General features: G+C 46.0%; 1 protein-coding gene across 1 annotated transcript in view; it reads left to right on the forward strand.

The window, feature by feature from the left end:
* ELAVL1 (ELAV like RNA binding protein 1) overlaps positions 1–16,738 on the forward strand; it is a 42,335-nt gene extending 25,597 nt beyond the window's left edge. The window contains exons 3-6 of the mRNA XM_070416678.1: positions 1,150–1,253; positions 2,838–2,991; positions 8,816–9,041; positions 11,889–16,738. Coding sequence (XP_070272779.1) covers positions 1,150–1,253; positions 2,838–2,991; positions 8,816–9,041; positions 11,889–12,213 — 809 coding nt within the window. The 3' untranslated portion in view covers positions 12,214–16,738. The remainder of the gene's footprint in view (positions 1–1,149; positions 1,254–2,837; positions 2,992–8,815; positions 9,042–11,888) is intronic.
* Positions 16,739–24,567: the final 7,829 nt, after the last annotated feature.

Genomic DNA, 24,567 nt, shown 5'->3' on the forward strand with positions numbered 1-24,567 from the left:
GGGTGCCCCCTAATGTGGCATGTGCATGGGTCAGATGTGAGCACATTGGTGGTTCTCTTCCTTGCGTATCCTCCTGCTCCCCCTGTTGTGAAGGTGTAAGGCTCCTTCCACCTCTGACCCTCAGCCTTTGCTCCTCTCTGGCTTCCTGGGAACCCACAGAGCCTTGCCTTCAATGCTGAGTCCCTTGTGGGTATCCAATTGGTGGTCACTCCCACTTCTAAAAGTTTCATAAAGAGCTGGAACATGTTACCTGTAACCTTGGATCTCTTTGGAAAGAACTCAGGTTCTTGGGGCCCTGCAAGCTTGGCCAAGGCTGTGAAGGGGGTACAGGGGCTGCCCAGCAGGGCTGGAACTTCTCTAAGTGCTGTCTTCTCCCTGTGCTCCCCACTGGGTTGCAGATTTGGGAAAGTAAGAAAACTGACACTGGGTGGCACCAGAGCCCAGCAAGCTTTCCCTGCTTTGGAGTATGAAGTGGTAGAGAAATGCCTGTCTACCTATCTGCTGCCTGTAACCGTCCTTCTCCCCTTCTCAGACCCAGGCCCCTCAGAACCCCACAGAGTAGCCATCACTAGTGGGACCAATCATTGTCATTGCTTTAGTGATGGGTTCCCCAGGATGTAGTCAGTAGCACAGTTTTTCTTTTTAAATAACTTTTTTAAATTACAGAAGTAACATTTGCTCTTTGCAGAAAATGTATAAGTTTGCCAAAGAAGTGTACCAAATAAACCATTAATATAGCCGGGCGGGCCAGCATGGCTCAGTGGTTAAGCATCAACCTATGAACCAGGAGGTAATGGTTCGATACCTGGTCAGGACAAATGCCCGGGTTGTGGGCTTGATCCCTGGTGGGGGTTGCGCAGGAAGCAGCCAATCAATGATTATCTCTCATCATTGTTGTTTGTATCTATCTCTCCCTCTCCCTTCCTCTCTGAAATCAATAAAATATATATTAAAAAACAGTAATAAATAAACCATTAATATAAATTATAAACACATTTCCTGCAGACCCTGGCTCTTAAGGTTCCTGTGTTTTTTGTCTTTTCTCTGACCTTATTCTTTTGAGCGCAGCCAGACATAGGAGGGCATAGTCCTTTTCATCCTCTTGGTCTCTCTTGGTTGGTTTACCAGTGTGCACATGTTCTCCCACAGGACACAGCTTGGGCTATGGCTTTGTGAACTATGTGACTGCAAAGGACGCGGAGAAAGCAATAAACACACTGAATGGCCTGCGGCTCCAGTCCAAAACCATTAAGGTAAAGAGTGGTGAGCACCACCTCATTCAATCCTGTCCTGGGCTGGAATCTGGGCCAAACCTGACTTACCTCACCATCACTGTCAAGGGCACCATTAGCATCTCAGAAACCTGGTTCTTTCAGGGCCTCTGGGGAGCCTCCTGACTGCCCAAAATTGAGGTATTGGCATCTCACATGTGTGTTGAATGGTGACCATTCCAAGCCTCATGCCGTGGCTCATGGCTTCCTCGCCCCACCAGTAAAAGGAGGTTCCCCATGAAGAGCATGTAGAGAGGGGAGCCCCCTTCTCGGCCCAGGCCTCCCCTGCCTGTCTCATGTCTGGCTGTGACATTCCCATTCTTGTGCACCCCCATTTTCATGCCCTGCCTTCCCCGCTCCTGGCATACTGTAGTGGCACAGCATTGTCACCCTTCCAGCCCCATCACAGCCACTTCATTCGACATTCACTTAGCACATGTTTATTGAACACCTACTATGTTGAACAAATCAGACAAACCATGCCCTCATAGAGCTGGGAGGGGAGTGTTCTTGGCACATAGAACTACACTCCTGCCCTTCCTAGCAGGACTGAGCTTTCTGGTAAGAACACACCTGTTGTCCATGCCCTCATGCTGCCCAGTGACACAAGAGTTTATACTTGAAATTAAAAAAAAAAGAGTTCATATTTGCTCCTGTGTTATGGTTTCAGGCTCCTCATCACATCAATTTTGTGACCCTCAGAGAGAAAGTTCTGGAGCACATGGTTCTCTTGTTTCCTCCCCTTCCGTCTCTGTCTCTCAGCCTCCTCACTCAGTTCTGACTATGTTGGGTGTGACTGAGATTGCCCCTAGATTGCCCCTTTGTGGGCAGAAGCCTTCCTCCAAGCTGCCCCTTTCCAATGAGACCTTGGTCCCTTCTTGTGGCCTGCAGAGTCCACACAGCTGTCACTTTTTCTTCAGTAACCTTTTCTTTGAAGAAAGGACCAAAGACCTTTTCTTACCATCAGCTCCTGCAGCTTCTCACCACCTCTAGTACATGCATGCCATTTTCTCTAAGCCACTACAAAAGTTCCTTTTAGGCTTTCTTCAAGTTTGCAAAACATAAGCCCAAAAGGCCTAGAGTCATGTAATATTGAACAGTTGCGTGTGGAACTCAGGGCTCCCCTAGCACTCACGTCTCCATCTGGGCTTCTGTGGTGAGCTTGCCTATTGGCAGGTGAATGTTGCATTCCCGGCAGCACCCAGCTTTCTTGCCCACCACTCCTCATAGGCAGGTCTTGTTCCCAGCCCAGCTCATCATCCAGAGAGGGATAAGGCCTTGGTAAGTGCACAGGTAACAGGGTTCAGTCCCTGCTCTGCCACCAACAAACTGTGGACCTTCAGTTACTTACTTTATAAAACAGGAATAATGTTCCCTTCATTGAAATGTGAAAATGCTGCCAGCTATCAGCTCATTGCCTGGTCAATGGGGAGCTGCCTCAGGTGATGAGTGTTTGCGTGTTCTCCCACCATAGGTTGGCTTTTTCTCACCCCAAAATTTAACACCCTTCCTTGATGCTTTGGCCACACACCTGTCCTAACCCCCGAAAGTGGTTTTATTTTCAAGGTGTCATATGCTCGCCCAAGCTCAGAGGTCATCAAAGACGCTAACTTGTACATCAGTGGGCTCCCCAGGACCATGACCCAGAAGGATGTGGAGGACATGTTCTCTCGATTCGGGCGAATCATCAACTCCCGAGTCCTTGTGGACCAGACGACAGGTAGGGAGGTGGCCTGGGATGCACGGTGAGGTTTTCCTCTAGGCCAGGGGCTGGGTTTTCTAGGGAAGACAGATCATGTTTGATTTTAAATGTCGTTAGTTGTTCCACCAATGAAAACAGAATCAAAATGAGATGACATTGGCATTTGTTCTGTGAGACTGGGGAGATAAAGTGGCATGAAAGAGCCCCTGAGTCAGGCTGGCATTTTATGGTGAAAACACCAAGACATTGTGGCACCAAGACATACCTTCCCTTGGGCACCCAAATGTCCCAGCCTGGCCTATGAATGGGTTACAAAGATTTGCTGCTATTCTTATTGCAGGCATACAATGTGTGATGTGACCATCTTTACTCTTGGTCCAGGCCTTTCTGTCCCAAAGCTACAAGGGTGACTGTTTCTGATGATTTAGGTGCCCCGCCCACAGAACTCAGCAGTGGTCGATTTTCTCGATGATTATCCCAGCCCCTCTCAGGTCATCTCAGTTCAGGACATTAGCTGCTTGGGCTCTGGGCGTTGCTGAATCAGCCTTGGGCAGACAGACTGGCAGGAAGCTGGGTTCTGGCCCTGACTGTGGCTCTCATCCCCTGCTGGCCTGGGAACTGGGATCAGGATATCCCTTGCCAACTCCTATGCATGCCTCCAGCTGGGGAGCAGAGAGCTTGGGCCATGCCTTCTTTTCGACCCCTCAGAACTGTTCCTGCCAGGAGTGGGAATCTGCTGACAAACTAAAAAGGACGCTTCTTGCCTCCGGAGCTCAGCGAAGCCAGTAGAATTGTCTCCATTTGATTTTTATGTTCTTCCTACACAGAGTATTCACCACCTCCTTGGCTGTGGTATTAAAACTAATATTGGGTAATTAGGGCACAGGAAGTCATAGCTCTGAGATCACCTCCCCTTTGCAGAGCAAACCCTGGAGAGCAGGTAGGTGGGGTCACACACATTTTTTCATGTCCCCCCCAAGCTGTGTGCTTTGGGGCATCTGGCCTTGTCCCCTGCTCTCCATTCTCTAGCCCCAACTGTGGAAGCTGAGATTGGTGCCTGCTGGAGCCTGGCCTTGAGAGGAGTGGGCAGCTTGATTGCCCCAGAGGCCTGAGGAGGAGAAGTGGCTTGTGGAGTATAGTCTGCAGGCTCAGGTCACTGGCGTTTCATGGGAGCTCTGGGTATACCCCTAGTCTGGCACAGACACCAGGTTATGCTGGAGTGACCCCATCTGACCCTTTGCTGGAGGGTAGGGGGTGGTCATAGGGTGAGGATACCATTTATTTGGGATAAAACCCCCTGGCCTGTACCAGATTAGTTTCCTAAAGCCCCCATTAAGAGAAAACAGTGCAGTCAGCTGGTCAATGCATGTATTTATTCCCAGCTCCACCTGCATAGGAGTGTCTGAATGGGCTGCCTGGGGACCCACCTTCCTGCTTCCATGGCCCTGCTTTTCTAGATTGCACAATGACTGCTTTGCCTCAGCTGATCTCTGTCCAGCACTGCTGAATGGGGCCTTGCTCTCTGGAGCCCAGCGACCTTGAGAACATACCCCTGGCCATGTAGCTTTTGTTTCACTTCTGTAGATAGCTCCCTCAGCCCTTTGCTGGGGATTTTGCCTCCTTTCTGTCTGCAAGGCTTTTATCTCCTAGTGTTGGGGGCCCCTCAGGGTTGCCCCCAGGCTCAGCTGTGACCTTAAGGTGGTGTACTAGACCCTCACTCTCCCTCGGGCCTCCCTGCCAGCTACTTCAAGGAAGGAACTGGGGCCCCCACCCCACACCTTTTCTGTTACGGTGTCCTTGCAAGAGGACAGGAGGGAAGGGAGAGATGAGGGGCTCCTGGACTCCTCTCTCAGCCCTGCATCCTGACCTGGGGCTAGAATTATCAAAAATGTGAGTCCCTGGGGGCTGAGGGTTCCCTTCTTCCCCTTGCTCTAGAGGAGGCTACCCACCCAGGGCCCCTCTACTGGGACCCCATGGAGCCCACAAGGAAATGAGGCAGAGAACGGCATGGCAGACAGGTTTGACTTAATATGATAGGCTTTTTAGTGTTGAAGAAATAGGAAGCTCTCTTAAGAAACCGTTACATCCTGAGCTAACAGAACTTAATTTTTTAATTTTTCTTTGCTTCTTTATCCATTTTAATTGTGAACTTTATAATTTACTCATTTGGAGATTGTGCCATTTATTGGTCTCTGCTCTTAATTCTAAAAAACACTAGTAGAAAAGAAGGATCTCTTACCCTTTGAGACAGCATGGAGGGACCTGGAAAATATTATGCTAAGTGAAATAAGCCAGTCAGAGAAAGGCAAGTATCACATGATCTCACTCATATGTGGGATATAATGAACAAAATAAACTGATGAACAAAATAGATCCGCATAGAACAGACTGTGGAATCTCAGAGGGAAGGTGGGGGTCGGGGGAGTGATCAACCAAAGAACTTGAATGCATATGTGCATAACCCATGGACACAGACAATAGGGTGGTAAAGGCCTGGGGCAGGGGTGGGAGCAGGTTGGAAGGGGCTGTGGAGGAAAAGGGGGGACATATGAAATACTTTTAACAATAAAGATTTAATGACATTTAAAAAAAATAAATCCTATGTAATAATGCGGTAATATGCAAATTGACCATCACTCCAGCACACAAGGCCAGCAGGGGAGGGCAGTTGGGAGGGACCAGGCCTGAAAGGGAGGGCACTTGGAGGCGATCGGGCCTGCAGGGGAGGGCAGTTAGGGGTGACCAGGCCTGCAGGGGAGGGCAGTTAGGGGTGACCAGCCCTGCAGGGGAGGGCAGTTAGGGGTGACCAGCCCTGCAGGGGAGGGCAGTTAGGGGCAATCGGGCCATCAGGGGAACAGTTAGGCCTCGATCAGGCTGGCAGGGGAGTGGTTAGGGGGTGATCAGGCAGGCAGGCGAGCGGTTGGGAGCCAGTAGTCCTGGATTGTGAGAGGGATCCCAGATTGGAGAGGGTGTAGGCTGGGCTGAAGGACACACACACACACACACACACACACACACACTGTGCATGAATATCGTGCACCAGGCCTCTACTACATAAAATAAAAAACACTAGAGGGAATTTTTTTGAAGATAGCTCTATTTTTTCCCTCTAGTGTAGATTTATCACATTAAAGTATAGATTTATCACATTAGTGAATTAACGTTTTCTTGCACTAAATAACATTTTCTTTCTCAGGTTTTGTTCATTGCATCGGGAAGTTTTTATTTGAAAGTCATTTTACAAAATCAAACAGGGAAATCCCACTTGCATACACACTCTCTCTGCTTGATCTTAAGGTCTTTATAAATAGAATAAAACCATCTCCCAGAAAGCAGCTTCCTATAGGAGCCTGCCAGCTCAGCATTATTTATCTAAAGTTAGATTTTGTTCAGGTTTCCATCTGTCTAAGCTATTATTCATGCCTTTTAAGAGTGAATAAAAACAATACTTTCAGGTGTTGTTTTGAACTGAAATAAAAAAATAAGCTCAGGTTCTAGAATTTTCTGGGGCATACATGTGATCGCTAGGTCTGATCTCACTAATTCAGTGAGTGTCTCTGGCTGTGTCAATTTTAAAGAGTCATGAAGCCAACGTGGGGGCAGCCTTCAGGCCACTAGGAGCTTCTGTATGATCTCCTAGGGCACTGTGCTGGGGGAAGGGGGAAGCTGGGACAGGGAGCTTCCTAGTTGGAGTGTTGTGTGCTTTAAGACCCAGCATGGGTTGTCCACAATATGTTACAGTTGTAAACAAAGAATCCTTGGCCTGAGGGTCCCTGACCATTCATTGTGTGCTTCAGTGGGGCCCACAGTATCACATCCAAGTCAGGCCTCAACATGGGATTTCAGACATAGAGAGGTGTCAACCATGCCTTGCAGTGACACTTGTCATCTGATGTGCCTGAGTCTCTCTATGCCCCTCCAGGGCCTCAGGACCAGCCAGGGAGACTCATTCCCCATGCCCACCATGGGGGAGGCAGTTGGTAGGAGGGACCCTGTGGGAAATGGTAAGGAAAGGTACTGGAACATGGGAGCTGAATGGGGGGACATCTGGTGTGTTCAGTTAGCTGGTGACCCTATGAATGGCAGGCAATATGAGAGTGGGCTATTGACCACAGCCATCCCACCAGTTACACCAGCCCAGCAATGTCACCCTCAGACTGGCCCTTGCTGTCACCTCTCCACTACACTTGAACCTTCACTGTGTGTGTTTTTGTTTTGTTTTTGACACCCTGTTTCTTCTCAGGAGAAGGAGCCAGACTCTTCTGTGACTCCAAATTCCCTCGCCCCAGCCCCACCCCATTCCTTGAGTTCTTCAAGGGCCAAGATCTCCTCATCATCCCCCCAGACCCAGAATGTGGATGGACAGGGTTTGGGGGCAGCTGAACCCTCTGCTGTCTGGTTTGCTCAGGTCTCACACTCATGCCAACTGACCAGACACTGCCTATAGCAGTTGGGCCTTAGATCTCAGGCAGCCTGGTCCTGTATCGCGTTCCTGCTCTGTTGAAGGACTCAGCTTACCTACAGGTGCCTCAGTCTAGGTAGCAAGAGAAGGTACCCACCTCGAGGCAGATGGAGGCCACGACAGGGTCCCTGGCCCATCTCATGCAGGGAGAGATGAGGGGCTCCTGGGAACAAGACCAGGTATGGAGTAGGCCTAAGACAGGGTCTCTTAACCTACCAGGCGGTCTATGGGGTACTGTCAGCACTGTTGTGTGTGCCTGGTCAGTTTAGGGGGAAAGAGTGAGTGGCATCACTTGATTCGGAGGGCAGATTGGGGCCCACAGGAGATCCCAGGACTTTCAAGTAGTGAATGAGCTGATGGCAGCAGGAAAGTGCTGTTAGGGTGAGGTTTAGTTACTGGGACTCCATGCCCTTCAGCGATGAAGGAGAAGGCTGAGCTGGGCACCTAGTAACCAGGGATTCTGCTGGGCCCACTAGAAAGGCAGCAGGCTGCAAAAGCCTGTTTGGGCTATGAGGCCAGGTTGCTCCTTATTCGCTATAGGCCCTCAGAGGCACCACTGCTCCTCAGGCACACTGGGAGGATAGGGCAGGCATGGGCGGGGGGGGAGGGGGGGGAGGGGTCCAGAGCCCAGGGAGAATTCTCAGACCTAGCCCTGCCAATCGGTTGCCTTCCCTCCCCAGCCCATCCAGCACCCACACCACAGTGGGTACCTGGTGTCAAAATAGTGATGGGAGGTAGGGGGTGTGATTGCTTCTAATGTGGCTGTCTGTCACCAAAATAGCTTTTGGCACTGAGTAACTCAGAAGAAAGTCTGAAACCTTAATATTTTATTAGTCATTGTTGGGTTTTTTTAATTCATTCTTTTTTTTTTAGATAATCATAGAACTATTTTTAATTGGATTATAAATGTCCCTTCATTCTTTTTTCTTTTTTTTATCCTCACCCAAGGACATGCTTAGAAAGAGGAAGGGAGGAGGAAAGAGAGGGAGGGAGCGAGGGCGGGACATCGATCAGCTGCTTTCCATATATATTTTGATGAGGGCTCGAACTCGCAAGCCCAGGTATGTGTTCTCACCAGGAATTGAACCGGCAACATCGCTGTGCACAGGACCATGCTCAACCAACTGAGCCACTCCGGCTGTGTTGTCCCTTTATTCTTAATTTAAACATGTTTAACATTTCCAAATTCACTTCACACAGAATAATGAAACCTTGACCCAGGTGGCTTGAGCATATTTAGGTTTAATTTTTGTCTATCTCATTAAGTAAGCATCCAATTTGAAGCGCAGTAGACTGACTTGCTTGATTTTTGTTTTTCAGTTTTAAAAAATCCTTGCATTTTTTTCCCCCTAACTCCATTTTTGTTGGTTTGTTAAAAAGGTTTGTCCAGAGGGGTTGCGTTTATCCGGTTTGACAAACGGTCGGAAGCAGAAGAGGCAATTACCAGTTTCAATGGTCATAAACCCCCAGGTTCCTCTGAACCCATTACAGTGAAGTTCGCAGCCAATCCCAACCAGAACAAAAATGTGGCGCTGCTCTCCCAGCTGTACCACTCGCCAGCTAGACGGTTTGGAGGCCCCGTGCATCACCAGGCACAGAGATTCAGGTGGGTCAGGAGGGCAGTGCTCTCATCTACCTACCCAGTCTCTTCCCACCATGGCTGGCAGTGCTTTGAAGGCTGTTAGAGCCTCACTGGCTTGGTAACCACACACAGTGGGAAGCACTGGGCATGCCAGGCTGCTCACATCAGAAGGTTGTACTCAGAATCATTTCATGTCTCCATGTCCCACCTCCATTATAAAAGTGTCTGTATGAAAGCCATCTCTTTCCAATTGAGTGTTGTCTTTAATTAGAATAAAAAAGATGATGCCAGTTCCAACCAGGTACTGAGAGAGCGGGTGATAGCACTCCAGCATATAGTTTCTAGAGAGATGAGAGTATAGCTGTGAGTTTAAAAGATCATTCCAAAAAAACCATGTATATATAACACATAGATACAGACAATTGTGTGGTAATAGCCAGAGGGAAAGGGGGGTGGGAGCTAGGTGTAGGTGGGCAACGAGAGGGAAATGAGGAAGGAAAGAGACATTGCTTGAGGACGATGGGCGCATGGATGCAGTGTGTAGATGATCTTTTATTGAGTTGTACACTTGAAACCTGTATGGTTTTGTGAACCAATGTCACCCCAATAAATTCAATTTAAAAAAAAAAAAAAAGAAAATACTCTAAAAATATGCATCATTCAACTCCGTAAGAAAAGGATGCAGCTGTAGGTATGTTCAGTGAGAGCTTTTTTCCTTCTTGAGTTTTTAAACAGGTTTTAGACATTTGGTCATCAGGCCTAAGGCAACCCTTTCTCACATACCTGTGGAGTTATTTTGATATCTAAATACTGTATGCCTTCTGTTGAAAAGCCCTGTCCAGAGTTCTCAACCATGTCAGGTTCTAAAGCTGGCTCTCCTAGTTACTAGACAAAGGCAGGGGAAGTGCCTTCAGACAGAAGCAAGTATGGAAGTAAATCCAGTGTGGAAGTCAGATAACATAGATCACCTCACTACTGATGAGGATGAGTGGATGGCAGTGTTCATTGAGTTATGGTAACTGGAAAACCAGGGACGGCTGGAGGAGGAGAAGGGGGCCTTGCTCACAGCAACAAGGAGTAGAAAAGAAAGTGGAGACCAGAGGAGCCAAACGGCTGGTTAGGCAGGGAAAGGAACATGACGGACAGAGGAACAAAGCAAAAAGATGGAAGGAAGTAGTGAGTGGGAGAGACAGGAGGAAAGATTTACCACCAGAAGGCAGACTAAGATAAGAATAAGAGAAAGACCCGGAAGAGAAGAAAGTGCCTCTGTTGTTACCACATTGGGGAAAGGAGGGTCAGCTCTCCTTTTGTGCCATAAGAGAAAGGAGTTAGGGGTGGGTTTCCTGACTGTCAGGATGAAAGAAATCAGCTCCAATTGGCAGGAGAAAAACCTTAACAATAATTCATAAGAATCAGAATTATGTCAATAAAAGGCAATAAATTATTTCTTCAGATTATTTGTAGTATAATAGCTACATAAGAAGGTTAACTATAATAAGTCATGTCCATATTGGTACCTATAAAACTTGGAGAAAAATAGGTCCTTTTAAGGGGTCCTTTTAAAAGTGGGAATCCCTTTCCAGTTCTCATTGAGAACCAGCTGGGTGCCTTTTCTCACCCCCATTTCAATGCTGTTGTGGTCTCACTGTCATCCCAACAGACTCAAGATCACTGACAAGCCACAAGTCATGTAACCAACTCAGGTGTTCTGATGTAGGCTGTTTAAAATTATTTTTGAGAAGTCAAAGCCATGGCCAATAATGTGTCTGGATTCTTCCATACCTGTGTTGAATACAATCCTTGGATCAGTGGCCTATACCTCGGGGGCTGGTCACCCTGCCTGGGGTCATGTCTGTCAAGAAAGTGAATTTGTTTAATGGCCCCTTGAAGGCACCCACCTACCTCTCTGTCAGCCCCATAGCTCGAAGCCCGATTTTATTTTGGAGATATAATACTTCTCCATTTGCATGGTGTGGCTTCACGGATATTGTATCACAGTCAGATCTTTTTAAATTGACCTGAAACCATGACTTTTTAATTTGTGAACCATCTAGAGGGCCACATGGCTTCAGTAACAACTTTATTATCTCCCTTAATCCTTATTGCAATGGCTACACATTGGTAGAAGGCTTAGTTTTGATGTAATTAAAAGTGTTCCACATTTTTGGTACAGTTCAGTGACCCTGCAGTATGGCCTCTGGCCCTTTTGGGATGTTATGAGCCAGCAAAGGAAGGTTACCCAGAGCTTTGGGAAGGAGTTCCCTTGTGCCGGCAGTGGCCCTTCACCGGAGCATGTGTAACCTGGACACCGCTTGGTTATGAACCCTTAGAGATGGCAGGTCATGACCAGGGGAAGGTACAAAATTTAGAAAAAGAAGAAAAAAGTACAGGCCTCCCCAAAAGACATACATGCAGTATGAGGAAAGCGTTTCCTCCAGGGCAATTTGAGGGTGTAAGAGCACCTCAGAGGATGTGGAGAGGCTTCCATCATTTAAAATGTGAGAAGCACAGAAATGGCGAACAGGAACCACACACACACAGTGGGAAGAGTGGAGGAAGTGGTTGGTCAGCCACTAACAGACCATCATTCTGAGTGAAATCAGTTGAGGCTCTGAACTTCACAGGCAACAAGTGTCTCAGGGGCGACTCCCTTCCTCTGCCACCATATTGAATTCCTCTCAGTTAAAAAAAAAAATCTTGCTTGTGACTGGTGGGGTGTGGCAGCCTTGAGAACTCCACCCCTGGCTGATGGGAGAGGGAAGGGCCTGAGCCAATCCCGCCTATTCCTCCAATAGTGTTGGCATGCTGGCCAACACTGACCTTGACCTTGACCTTGACCTTGACCTGAATGCTGTGCTCTCTGTTTGCTAGGTTCTCCCCTATGGGTGTAGATCACATGAGTGGGCTTTCTGGTGTCAATGTCCCAGGAAACGCGTCTTCAGGCTGGTGCATCTTCATCTACAACCTTGGTCAAGATGCCGATGAGGGAATCCTCTGGCAGATGTTTGGCCCCTTTGGCGCAGTCACCAATGTGAAAGTGATTCGCGACTTCAACACCAACAAGTGCAAAGGCTTTGGTTTTGTGACCATGACAAACTATGAAGAAGCCGCGATGGCCATAGCAAGTCTGAACGGCTACCGCCTGGGGGACAAAATCTTACAGGTTTCCTTCAAAACCAACAAGTCCCACAAATAACTCACTCATGCTTTTTTGTACGGAATAGATAATTCAGAGTGAAGAAGTTGAAACTTTTTTGTTAGTGTACAACTCATTTTGCGCCAATTTTCACAAGTGTTTGTCTTAGTCTAAATGAGAAGTGAAAAGGTTTTTATACTCTGAGATGCAACCAACATGTTCAAATGTTTGAAATCCCACAATGTTAGACCAACTTTAAGTTTCTTAAGTTATTTCCTTTAAAATATATATTAAACAGAAATCTAAGTAGACTGCATTGACTAACCAGTCCCTCGGGATGGTGGTGAAACTGAAGCATGCTTTAACTTCTAAGACTGTCTAACACCAACTTCATTCGGTGTCTCCACAAACTGGATAAAAAAAAATGACCTTTTAATTTTCGTTTTTAAACTAAAGATGTTAGACAGATGCTGAGTGTGCGTTTTCTCAACTGCTTCAACATTTTAAGCAGTTTCTGCTTTGGTTGACATGAAATTGCTTCCCCAAGCAGGTCCCATTGCCACCTTCTGGTCACTCAGTCCTGGGTTCTGCCAAGTAGTCCTGACAGTGGCCGAGGGCCACCACTGGGGACAGGGCCACAAGCTGGGTCAGGCCCTCTAAAGGAGGACACAATGTTTTCTAAGCCCAGACGTCAATGGGAACGGACCAAAGAGTTTCAGGGAAACTCCATATATTCCTGAATCAGATCTAAGCCCCAGGCACTCCTGAAGATGTGTAGCTACTCTGACATTCTGAGTTCCTGTCCACACATTGCATGCACAGTGCCCCACACATCAGATATTGTTGTTCACAGCCATTTCTCCAGTTTCCAAAAGCATTTAACATAGCTCGAATGCATAAGATAGCTCTATTTTTAATAACATGAACATTTGAGCATTATATTTCTCATATCCCTTGTGAGTGCTAGACTTTTTCTACTTTAGTCGGATTTTGTTTTGAAACTTTGCTTTCATATGAACACTCAGCAGGAAAGTACTTACTTCTTGCCAATTATCTATTAACAACGAAAAAAAGAAAACCTTTGATTTGTAGTTTTAAAGATTAACCCTCAAAAAAGTTCTCTTCATTATTGCTTTGACATTTTGGGTTGTTCTGTTAATTTTCTTTTGCTTTTTTGTGTTTTTTGTTTGTTTTTACTTTTGCATTTAAGACCATTAAATTTGATTTTGTTTTGCTCAAATTTTGTTTTGTTTTTTATTTTACCTTTTCTTTCTTTTTGGCTAGGCAAGATACAGACGGCCCAGCATTCAGGGAGGATATATAAGAGCTTAAGGAACAAATACTTGCCTCAAGACAAAGCATTTACAAATCTGTCGTATAGGAATGTGCGGTCACAGATGGTGTGTTTTTAAAATGGGGAGCCAGTAGGGAGAATGTGACAGGGCCTGCGAAGTAGCCAGGACTAGATCTCCGGGCAATTCTTAAGGAGCATGATCCGATTTTTATAAATATCTAGTGTACAGTGAGAATAAAAAACAGAATAACTTATTACCAGCAGTTTTTAACTTTGACACAAGACTAAACGTAATAATAGGCTGTTTTTTAGTTATTGAGATCATGGAATTGCAGCATTATTTATCTATTAGTCTATTTATTTACATGGGGGAGGGGAAAGGCCGATAGGCACAGCCTTCTCCAAAAAAAGATCAGTGTTCTGAGAAGCCCATGAAAAAATTTTGAGGCTATTACTCTCATACTTCCGTGAGGGGCTACCAGCTGCTTGCATTATTCTCCCAAATTTAAGATGTTGCCATGTTCTTTTCCCATACAAGGCCAAGTTCATACCTTGAGGCCTTGTCTCATAAACTGCCATGGAGGGCCTCCTCCCTCCAGCAGAATTTCCCAGATCCTAAGTCAAAGCCAGCTTGCGTGCCTCCTAAAACCCCAAACATAGAGATTGTCCCCACTCTGTTGCCCCAGAGTGCTCTTCACCCTGGGACTGGCATGTTTTTCTGGAAAAATAAGCCTTTCAGGTGGTGCAACCTTGGGCCAACATTTCCTCAGAGATAAGATTCCCAATTCTAAAACCAACCCTTAAATCTCATTGACACACATTCCTGTCAGCCCTCACTCGTGCTCATTTTATTACAAGGATAATATAAAATGCAAATGAGATGATGGTGGGCTCGCACCCAGCACCGCAACTTCTTTCCTCCCCTCCCTTTTATTTGAGCCGGATTGATTGTTCTGATGTTAGGTCAGATGAAGAGGAGATGTAGAGTACATATGAGCCTTTGAAAGTTGAGTTTCTCAGGTCATTAAAATTCTCCTGTTACATGGTCACCTCACCACTCTTTGAATAGCCTTCTAACTAAAAACCCCAATGTGTTTCTTTGGGAGTTTTGATGTACAGGTGTGTGGAACGATTCTGTTTTTGACATATTCCTCCTGAAAAGCAATTGTCACTCCCATCTAGGTACCAGATGCTGGCCCTGTGTCTATAAAGTTCATTACATCTCTAGGCTTGTTTGCAAAAGGAAGATTTATTTTTTAAAAGTCACAATCCAAAAGAAACCATTTTTCAAAATTTACATTTTTATTTATATTTGTATTTTGCAAAATGAGTGATCTTATTTGGGAATTTTGATGGAAAAATAAGAGTAGATAAAGTTAATTTATCACAAGTTTGGTTTGGTACATAAATACCAAAGAAGCCTTGGTTGAATTCTCTTTTGTCCTGTGTAACTACCCTAACAATTGTTTGCTAAACAGCTCCCAACTTGTGGACCTGGTTCCAGTTGAGTTCTCTTATTTTTAACCCTTGGCTTCTGGAGCTTTTCAGTGGAATATGCTAGGCCATGATCTTCTGCGCGACTATGCCTCTTACCAGCAGGTAGGGCTGGGTTGGTCTGTCATCTTTGTTCAGAAGGTGAGTTTTTCCCTTGCCAAAGGCAGCTGACTTAACCTTGGAGAGTCTGCACTTGGTGTTAATGCTAGAAACCTCTGCACAGGCTGCTGCAGGAGTTGGTGCCTCTGAGCTGGCAACTGAGCGGTCCCTACTGGATCAGACAAGTAGAAGAATCCTATGAAAGTTATTGGCAATAACTTATTCTGGTTGGCCTCCAAACTAGGGCCATTCTAGGGCCATTGACTGACCTGAGTCCACTGTTGGGCTTGAAAATCAAAGTCAGCTTCACCCAGCTAGCTGTTCCATTTTACATCTGATGCAGCCTGATTTTTTTTTCTCTACTTATTGCAGCCTTCCTGTGTTGGATAAAAAAGAATAAGAATAAGCTGCCCCACCCCCACCCCCTACCCCAGTCCTCCACCAGAAATTCTTCCCATCTTCCCAAGACCTAAGGCACCTACTTCCCTCCCATTCATCAGATTTCCAGGCCAGCCACCAACTAAGGTTGCAAGTGCTTTGTGTTGAGTGGCATTGATAATTGACCCTTTCTTACAATAGCAGTAGAACTTGAATCCCAGATCTTCAGCGGGGTTCAAGGTTCTAAACCTTTTGATTTGCCTCTGACTTCTAATGATTGTATTGTATATTTTCCCACAACCTTTTGGTGACATAGTTCAGTTTTCTGCTTGGTTGTTTTTAAAAAAAGAAAATTTACTTGTAAGTCACCACCAGGACCTATGTTAGGCTAACCAGTGGTCTGAGCAGTGATTTTGAGAGGACTATATTTCACTTCCCCCTACCCCTAGAAGAGAAAGCTTGTCCATTGGTTGGGACCACCTCGTTACCATGTAATGTTCTGTTTATAGTGACTTGCTCTGGGGGAGGGGGACTTTCCTGACCGGTCCCCTTGTTGTACAGTAGATGAGTAGACATTTTGTATATTAGTGTTTTAAGTTACTGATTTGTTTTATATAAAATAATTTATTTTTCAGATACCATTTTTCATTTTAACTTTGTTTTTACATGGGTTTGTTTTCAATAAAGTATGACACTGCTGTCCAAAGTCAACAATAAAATGAATCCCATTGTGTTATTTTGAGGATGCTTATGTAATTAGCTTATTGTTATTATTATTATTATTATTATTATTAATTTTCAAGGGGGAAAAAAGCCCTCAGTTTTCCATCTTCCTATTTCCCTTTTTATCCTTGTGAATAAATGTTCTTTAGTGTTTTAAGAGGAAAAAGCAAACCTAGATTTTGATAATACAGAAGATTTCAGATTAATAAAGAAGCTTTGAAAGAAGACCATTTTTCAAAATTTTAGTGAAGTATGAATATTTTTTGTCAATGGCTTTCTCAAAGAGAATGAAACTTTTGCACCATTTTCAGAGTTTTTATAGAGATGCCAAATTGATATATTTACATGTAATGGAAACATGAAAAAGTTTTATTAAACAATTGTTCATAGCTGTGTAGACATTTTAATTCAGTTTCCAAAGCTCTCAAAGCGTATTTTTGGAGTACGGAGTGATAACAGTTTGGGATATGATTCCAAACATTCTATTGTCCAAATACTTAGTTATTTCCACGGGTATCAGGTTTGTGTTAAATACTGTATGTGAACTATGACTGGAATTCTGTGATATTTTGGTAATAAATGAAGTGGGATCATTGAGATGTGGTGGTGTAGGGTGATGGTGTGTAACTTATAAGCAGTGAACACTGCCAAAGCGCCAGCTGGGGTTGCAGGTGACTTCCTCCTAGTTATACTTGGGCTGCCCTCTTGTATACAAGCTCTCCCTATATGCCAGGTATGGCCTTGACCCATGTGAGGAGGTAGGGGACCCTCGGACAGCCAGCTGGGGGTATTGAGGGAAAAGCACCAGGATGTGCTCTGTGACCAGATCTCCCACAACCCTCTGCTACACAAATTTTGCCCCCTCCCCTGAACACACAAGCCAGTTCCCTCCCCTCAGAGACTCAGAGGCCCCTCTTCTCCAGGTTCAATGATCTTGGGCTTTCTGTGTTGTCCCTGAGAGTTTCCTGCCTGTCTGCTCCTCACTCCTGAGCCCTGTGGCCATTCTAAGTGTCCTGACATTAATCTCCTTGGTGACGGGAAAGCAAATTCTGACTGAGAGGCAGGATGGAGCACAAGGATCTTAGGTTTGAATCCTGGCTTGGCCCTCTCCCCAGTGTGCATTGGGGGCAAGACACTGACTTTCCAAGCTTCAGTGTCCCCATCTGTGAAATGGGATCCATAACACTCACCCCATAGGATTCTTAGAAAAGAAAAATAGATCAAGTAGGTACTGCACTTACCACAGCTGTTCTGAATCCAGGAAGCATCAGAATCGAGGTTGGTGTCAGCAGAGAGGAGCAAGCCCCCACGCTGCCCAACAGCCAGTGGGCTCCACTGAAACCTACAGATGGGCCTCTTCTAAAGTCTCTCATTTTTCGTGTGTGTGTGTGTGTGTGTGTGTGTGTGTGTGTGTCTTGGAGTTCTGTGTTCATCTTCCTCTTTTCTAGATGTGGCTAAACAGTCCCATGACTTCTGAGAATACCTCAGAATATCCAGCCCCTGTCTGCCATAGGGGGGCATCTGGGGAAGAAGGAGCACACTCCAGCAGGAGGTGGTTCAGGGTGTCCCCTGCATGCTCAGACCAGAGGCCACTGCAGGGCCTCCAGCAGGGCTCCTTTGATGGACTGTTCCAGGCGTCTGCACTGTGCACTGACGAGAAGGGACCTGGGTGTCAGCCCTTTCCAGTGCATCAGAGAGTAGGGCTTCTTGGCCTGGAGTGCATCCTCCTTCCCCAGAGGCCCTGTTTAAAAGCATATTCACCATCAGCAGGTGTGGGGTAAGCCTGAGATTGTGCATTCCTAACAAGCCCAGGTGATGCTCACACTCCAGGAACCCACTTTGAAAAGCAAGAGGTTTAAGAAGGTGCCTTAAGTGGGGGTATGTTTTAAGAAAATCTTGCTGGCCCCATCTCCACTCTGGTGCCAAGAAAGCTTCTGATTCCCTCTCACCCAGAATTCAGAGCCCTGTGAGGCCGAACCCATGTGCAAGGCAGGAGAGTTCTTGCCACCAGACTGACTGCCCAGCACAGGCTGTTTTCATGTTCAAGGCTCTGACGGCCTAACATCTACATCCCTATGTCCTTAGGTTTTTTTATTGGTTTAACTTCAATAACTTCTTAGCACAATTTAAGAGGATTTCAAGAAGAGCAGGGAGAAAATCATAGTCACCAGTGTTTTCCCAGAGAACCTGTTTGTGTTTAGTAATAAACAGGACCAAGTTGCAATGTGAGTGTTTACTGGGGTGGTGGAGGGAGGAGGGGCACGGTGAATATATCCCTTGTCCTCTTAGCCTGGTGCCCCCAACGAGCAGGACAGTAGTGGTGGCATGGGATTGCCATCCTCTGACAAGTGGCAGCCTGGACTTCCCACCCCATCAGCTCCAGGAAGCCACACAGAAGTCCTGCAGCAGAACTAAAGCTAGCCAGGGAGCATCTGTTCCAAGTCGGGGGCTGCTTTGCCCACCTGCCTCATCTGGCGATGGTTAGTACATTTTATCCCACACAGGGGTCCAAGGGATCAGACCAAAGACCCCTTACCCCATGTGTGGGTACTGCTGAGGAGGGGGTGGGGCAGCAGGGTGTCCCAGGGGCTGGCATTGTCAGGATTTAACAGGAGAGAGTTAAAGGAGCTAGAGATAGTGGTGGGAAAGGTGCTGTTAGCTGTGAGCTGTGCTTTGCTCTTTACAAAGTACTTTTCTCACATTACAGGTGTGTCAGCCCTATGAGGAATGTGTCACTGTTATTGTTGTTCATATACCCACTTTACAAATGATATGCCAAAGCTTAGTCCACTGGAAAACAGGCTATTTAGTGCTGTTGATTTTACCCCCAGGTATAGAACATCCTGGGTTTGGGCTCCCTTTTAGTTTTGTGCCTCTGAACTGCACATTTTGGGGTTCAGTTTGTGATGGAAAGTTTGGATGCAGAGGAGGTGTGGTGGTTCCTGCAGGTGTGACCGAACAGGGATGAGAAGGGGCTCAGGTGCCTGCAGGTACATGCCATGACCCGGAGCTGACCCCAAGTTCTCCCTGGGTCTTTACGCCACCCCAGAGCAATTGAGGCCACCTCTTGAGTAGTTAGCCAGCTCCTACCCGCTGGGACCTCCTGGGACAGTGTCCTCTGCAGGCGTCTCATAACCTGCCAGCAGAACTGGCACAGAATGTGCAGGGCCTCTTGTTCAGAAAGTGTTAAGAACGCCATGGCCAGTGTGGCTCAGTGTTTAGCATTGACCTATGAATCAAGAGGTTACTGCTCGATTCCTGGTCAGGGTTGGCAGGCTCCATCCCTAGTACAGGGCGTACAGGAGGCAGCCAGTCAATGATTCTCTCTCATCATTGATGTTTCTATCTCCCTCTCCCTTCCTCTCTGAAATCAGTAAAAATACTAAAAGTAAAAAAAAAAAAAAAAAAAAGAAAGAAAGAAAAAAGAATGCCCTGGCCAGTGTGGCTCAGTTGGTTGAGCGTTGTTCCATGCACCAAAAGGTCGTCAGTTCAGTTGCCCCTTAGGGCAAATGCCCAGGTTGGGGGCTCAACCTCCAGTACAGAGTGTGCAGAAAGCAGCCCATTGACGTTTCTCTCCCTCTCCCTTCCTCTCAAAAAAAAATCAATAAAAACATACACACACACATTCTGAGTGGCCAGATTATTATGACCACCTGATGTTTGTAGGCAAATTAGCTATAATTTCATGCTGAAGTTGCTAGAGGACCAGACCCATTATAAATATGGAAGCAGGTTGTTTACCACAACAGTAGAAGTGATTTTTTTTCTGAAGATATGGGTAAACAATGCGATTTAACAGCCTTTGAACATGGGATACACACACACACACACACACACACACATATACATACACACACATACATACACTGAGTGGCCAGATTATTATGACCACCCCATCAGTACTTCGTTGGGCCACCTTTTGCCTTCAATACTGCGGCGATTCTTCTTGGCATTGACTCCACGAGATGTTGAAAGGTGATGTGAGGAATCTGACACCATGCCTGATATATAGCACTGTCCAGTTCTGTGAGATTTGATGGTTGTGGAACCAGCTGCCTGATGACTCTTTTAACTTCGTCCCACAAATGGTCAATTGGATTGAGATCTGGTGATTGTAGGGGCCACCTAAGCAAGGTAAAGTCTCCCTCATGTTCTTGAAACCACTCCTGCACAATCCGAGCACCGTGGCATGGCGCATTGTCTTGTTGGAAGAAGCCATCTCCATTGGGATATGCCATCAACATGATAGGATGAACTTGATCAGCAACGATACTTGGGTATGTTGTGCTATTCAGACGTTGTTCCACACGAATTAAAGGGCCTAAATCATGCCAGGAAAACATGCCCCAAAACATAACACTGCCCCCATCAGCTTGAAGGGTTGTCCTCATGCGTGTGGAGTGCATGCTTTCATGCTGTTTCCGCCAAATTCTCACTCTGCCATCTGCATGATGCAACTGGAAACATGATTCATCGGACCACATGACTTTTTTCCAATGCTTGACTGTCCAATCCTTGTGTTCCTGTGCGAATTGGAGACGTTTTATCTTGGTAACTGCATACAGCAAAGGTGTTCGAACAGGCCTTCGGCTTCCATATCCCATATGGTGCAGTTTATGGCTAATTTGCCTATAAACATCAGGTGGTCATAATAATCTGGCATATATATATATATATATATATATATATATATATATACACACACACACACACACACACACATATATATATATATACTTTAAAGAAAAGCATTAAGAATTTCAAAACAGCAACACCAGAGCATTAAGCTGAGCACAGGGCCCTCTGAGTGTGGAATCCTATGTGCCTGCATGGGTAGCATGCCCACAACACCAGCTCTGCCTGCCACCTGTCTCTATTCAGAAATTTTCAAGTTGTCTTGGGGCTTCTTGGAGACTATGGAATTTTTAAATTTGCCTTTTACCTTTATTCCAAGGACTAAATTCTGTCCAGTTGGTTTTCTCAAGTTGATGCAGGGCCTAAAAACTCAGTGTGGCAGCATCTGGGGCCTGGATGTCAGAGGAAACTGCAGCTTAGAGGTCCACTGCTGAGGGGAGGGGGTGGCCGGACTGGGATAGACCGCTGAAAGGTCCTTTTCAGTTGGAGGAATCCAGAACAAGAGATGGGGGTGGGGACAGGGCTGGAGATGGGGGTGGGAACAGAACAGCAGGGAGCTGTTCTGGTGGCACAGGCATAAAGACCCTTTTCTCTCTCTGTCAAGTGAAGCCCCGTGGAGAGGCCTTGCTGGGCAACAGTGTAAAATACCCATCCCAGGCCTACACCAAAGAGATGGCCACTGGAAAGGGCATACGGTATGGGGAGAGTGAGGCCCCAGAAACAGTCTGTGCAGGGATTGGAGCCCCAAAACCACCAGGGGCCCCTCAGGAGAGACTTTGGAGTTGAGAGATGGAGTCCAGAGCATACAGCCCCAGCTAAAGCAGTTGTTGTTTTTAAGATATCAAGGAATCCCAGCCTCGTTCTTTTTTTCTTTCTTTTCTTTTTTTGAGAGAGAGGGGAAAAAACATCTATTTGTTGTTCTGCTTATTTATGCATTCATTGGTTGACTCTTGTATGTCCCCTGACCTGGGATCAAATCCACAACCTTGGGGTATCTGGACAAAGCTCTAACCCACTGAACTACCTAGCCAGGGCCCAAGCCAGTTTTTATTTACAAATAAACGTAAGTTTTCTCCTGCATGCAAGTAAATAAAATGGCTGTATCCCAGGAAAACAGGAACATTGAATGATGGGGATGGTCTGCCTTGACACAGAATATATGGCAACCAGGAAATTCACATGGGGACCCCTCAGAGAGTCAGAGTGCCTACATGCAGGCCACAGGCTTTCTAAGAAGAGCCATGGATGCTGGAACCAGAATCTCAAGGTAGATGCTCAGAAGGCAGGCCTTTCCCAGGGAGGGAGGCAGCGGAGTATGTGTCTCTCAAAGATGTACAAATCCCCTCAACAGGCTGGGCTGAGGAATGCAGTGGGAAGCCTTGAATGCCAAGGTCACACCAGAGGTGAAGGGGAACTAGTCTTCATTTCTTTGGATGTCAGACCCTTGTCAGTGCTGTTGTCCCTGCTGGGAGTGGCTTTGCACCTTGATCATTCCCTCTGCTTAAATTTCACCCACTGGGCTGCCATCTCTCATTGGTTGTGTGGACTGGGCTGGGGCCAGGAGAGGGGCAATGACATTTAAAGGGTTTTTACAGGGCATCTGGTAATGATATGTGTCCTGCTGGAGAAGGCAGGGGTGGGGGTGATGAGCAAAATGACAACAGTGCAACTATTTAAAGTTGATAATTAAAAATGAATAAATAAGGGAAACTTAGAAAGGGATGTGTCAAAGATGGAGGTAGCAAGGTCTGCGCATTGCATGGAGAGTGAAGATAAAATAAGTCGTGAAGGCACCTGGGCCCAGACCCTCAGAAAAACAAGCATAAACCTTTGTAAATAGGCTTTCTGATTTTATTTTGGTAAATTTTTAAATCCTAAAACATTTCACTCATCTGCTTCTGTGACTGAGGAAATAAAAGTGCAGTGTTGTTTTTTTAAATATATTTTATTGATTTTTTACAGAGAGGAAGGGAGAGGGATAGAGAGTTAGAAACATCGATGAGAGAGAAACATCGATCAGCTGCCTCCTGCACACTCCCCACTGGGGATGTGGCCAAAACCAAGGTACATGCCCTTGACCGGAATCGAACCTGGGACCCTTGAGTCCGCAGGCCGATGCTCTACCCACTGAGCCAAACTGGTTAGGGCAAAAAGTGCAGTGTTTTGCAAGTTATTTTTAAACCCTTCAGTTTAAAACTGCTGTCTTAAAGGTTTTTAATTTAGAGAGATGATGTGTATAAAGCACCCCCTTCCCTCTCCTACACCCTTTTCAAGCCCTTTAAGCTCCCATTCCCCCTCCTTCATGCAGGTTATAGCCTTAAAATCCGACAGACTGGAAGGTGTGGGCAGCATGTCAAGGAGGACAATGGAGGCAGAGAACGGGGGTAAGGAGGAGGCCAAGACCTCCCATCACTCCTAGGTGTCCTCCAACAGGCAAGTAGGATATATGTGTACACTGTTTGATTTAGTGTGATAGAAGCCAGCAGGTCGGGCTACATACTTTGTGAGGCCCGGTGCAAAGATAAAATGTTCAAAATTAAGAATTTCAGATCAGCAAAATGTGGTCCATTCATACAATGGAATATTATTCAGCCTTAGAAAAGAAGGAAATTCTGACAGTGTTACAACTGGATGAATCTTGAGGACATTATGCTCAGTGAAATAAGCAGTTACAAAAGGATAAATATTGTATGATTCCACTTATATGAGGTGGTAGAGGAGTCAGATCCATAGAGACAGAAAGTAGATGGTGGGTGCCAGGGGCTGGGGGAGGGGGAAGAGAAGTAAGTGTTTAATGGGGACAGAGTTTCATTTTGAGAAGATGAGGAAGTTCTGGAGATGATGGTGGTGATGGTTGCACAACAATGTGAATGTACTTAATGCCCCTGAACTGTTTAGTTAAAAATGGTAAATGTTATGTGTATTTTACCACAATTAAAAATAAAGTTTAAAAAAGTTATTAAGAATTTCAAGACAGCCCTGGCCGGTGTGGCTTGGTTGAACGCTGTCCCATATACCCGGAGGTTGTCAGTTCGATTCCCAGTCAAGGGCACACGCCCAGTTGTAGGCTCGATCCCTAGTTGGGGGCATGCAAGAGGCAGCCAATGGATGTTGCACTCTCACATCCATGTTTTTCCTCTCTCTTTCTCTCCCTTCCTCTCTCTAAGCATGTCCTCAGGTGAGGTAGGTAGAAATAAATAAATAGATAGATAGATGAATTTTTTGTTATGTGGATTTCATCTCAATTAAAAAACAAAAATCATGCCATGGCTGAGTAGCTCTGTTGGTTAGAGCATTGTCCCGACACACCAAGGTTGTGGGTTTGATCCCTGGTCAAGTCACATACAAGAATCAACCAATGGCCCAGTGGATAGAGTGTTGGCCTGCGGCATGAAGTATCCTGGGTTTGATTCCAGTCAATGGCATGTACCTCGGTTGCAGGCTCCTCCTCAGCCCAGGCCTTGTTCGGGGCACATGCAGTAGGCAACCAATTGATGTGTTTCTCTCACATCGATATTTCTCTCTGTCTTTCCCTCTCTCTTCCACTCTCCCTAAAAATCAATGGAAAAATATCCTCAGGTGAGGATAAAAAAAAAAAGAATCAACCAATGAATGCATAAATAAATGGAACAACAAAATTGATGTCTCTCTCTCTGTCTTTTCTCTCTCTCTCTCTCTCTCTCTCTCTCTCTCTCTCTCTCTCCCTCCCTCCCTCCTTTCCTCTCTCCCTCTAAAGTTAATCTTTTAAAAATTTAAAAAACAAAAGTCATCTTAGGGGCTTAACTGCCAAA

This window comes from Myotis yumanensis, unplaced genomic scaffold (assembly GCF_028538775.1).
Source record: "Myotis yumanensis isolate MYYU_CA2020_CCGP unplaced genomic scaffold, mMyoYum1.0.hap1 SCAF_5, whole genome shotgun sequence".
In the NCBI taxonomy this organism is placed as follows: Eukaryota; Metazoa; Chordata; class Mammalia; order Chiroptera; family Vespertilionidae; genus Myotis; species Myotis yumanensis.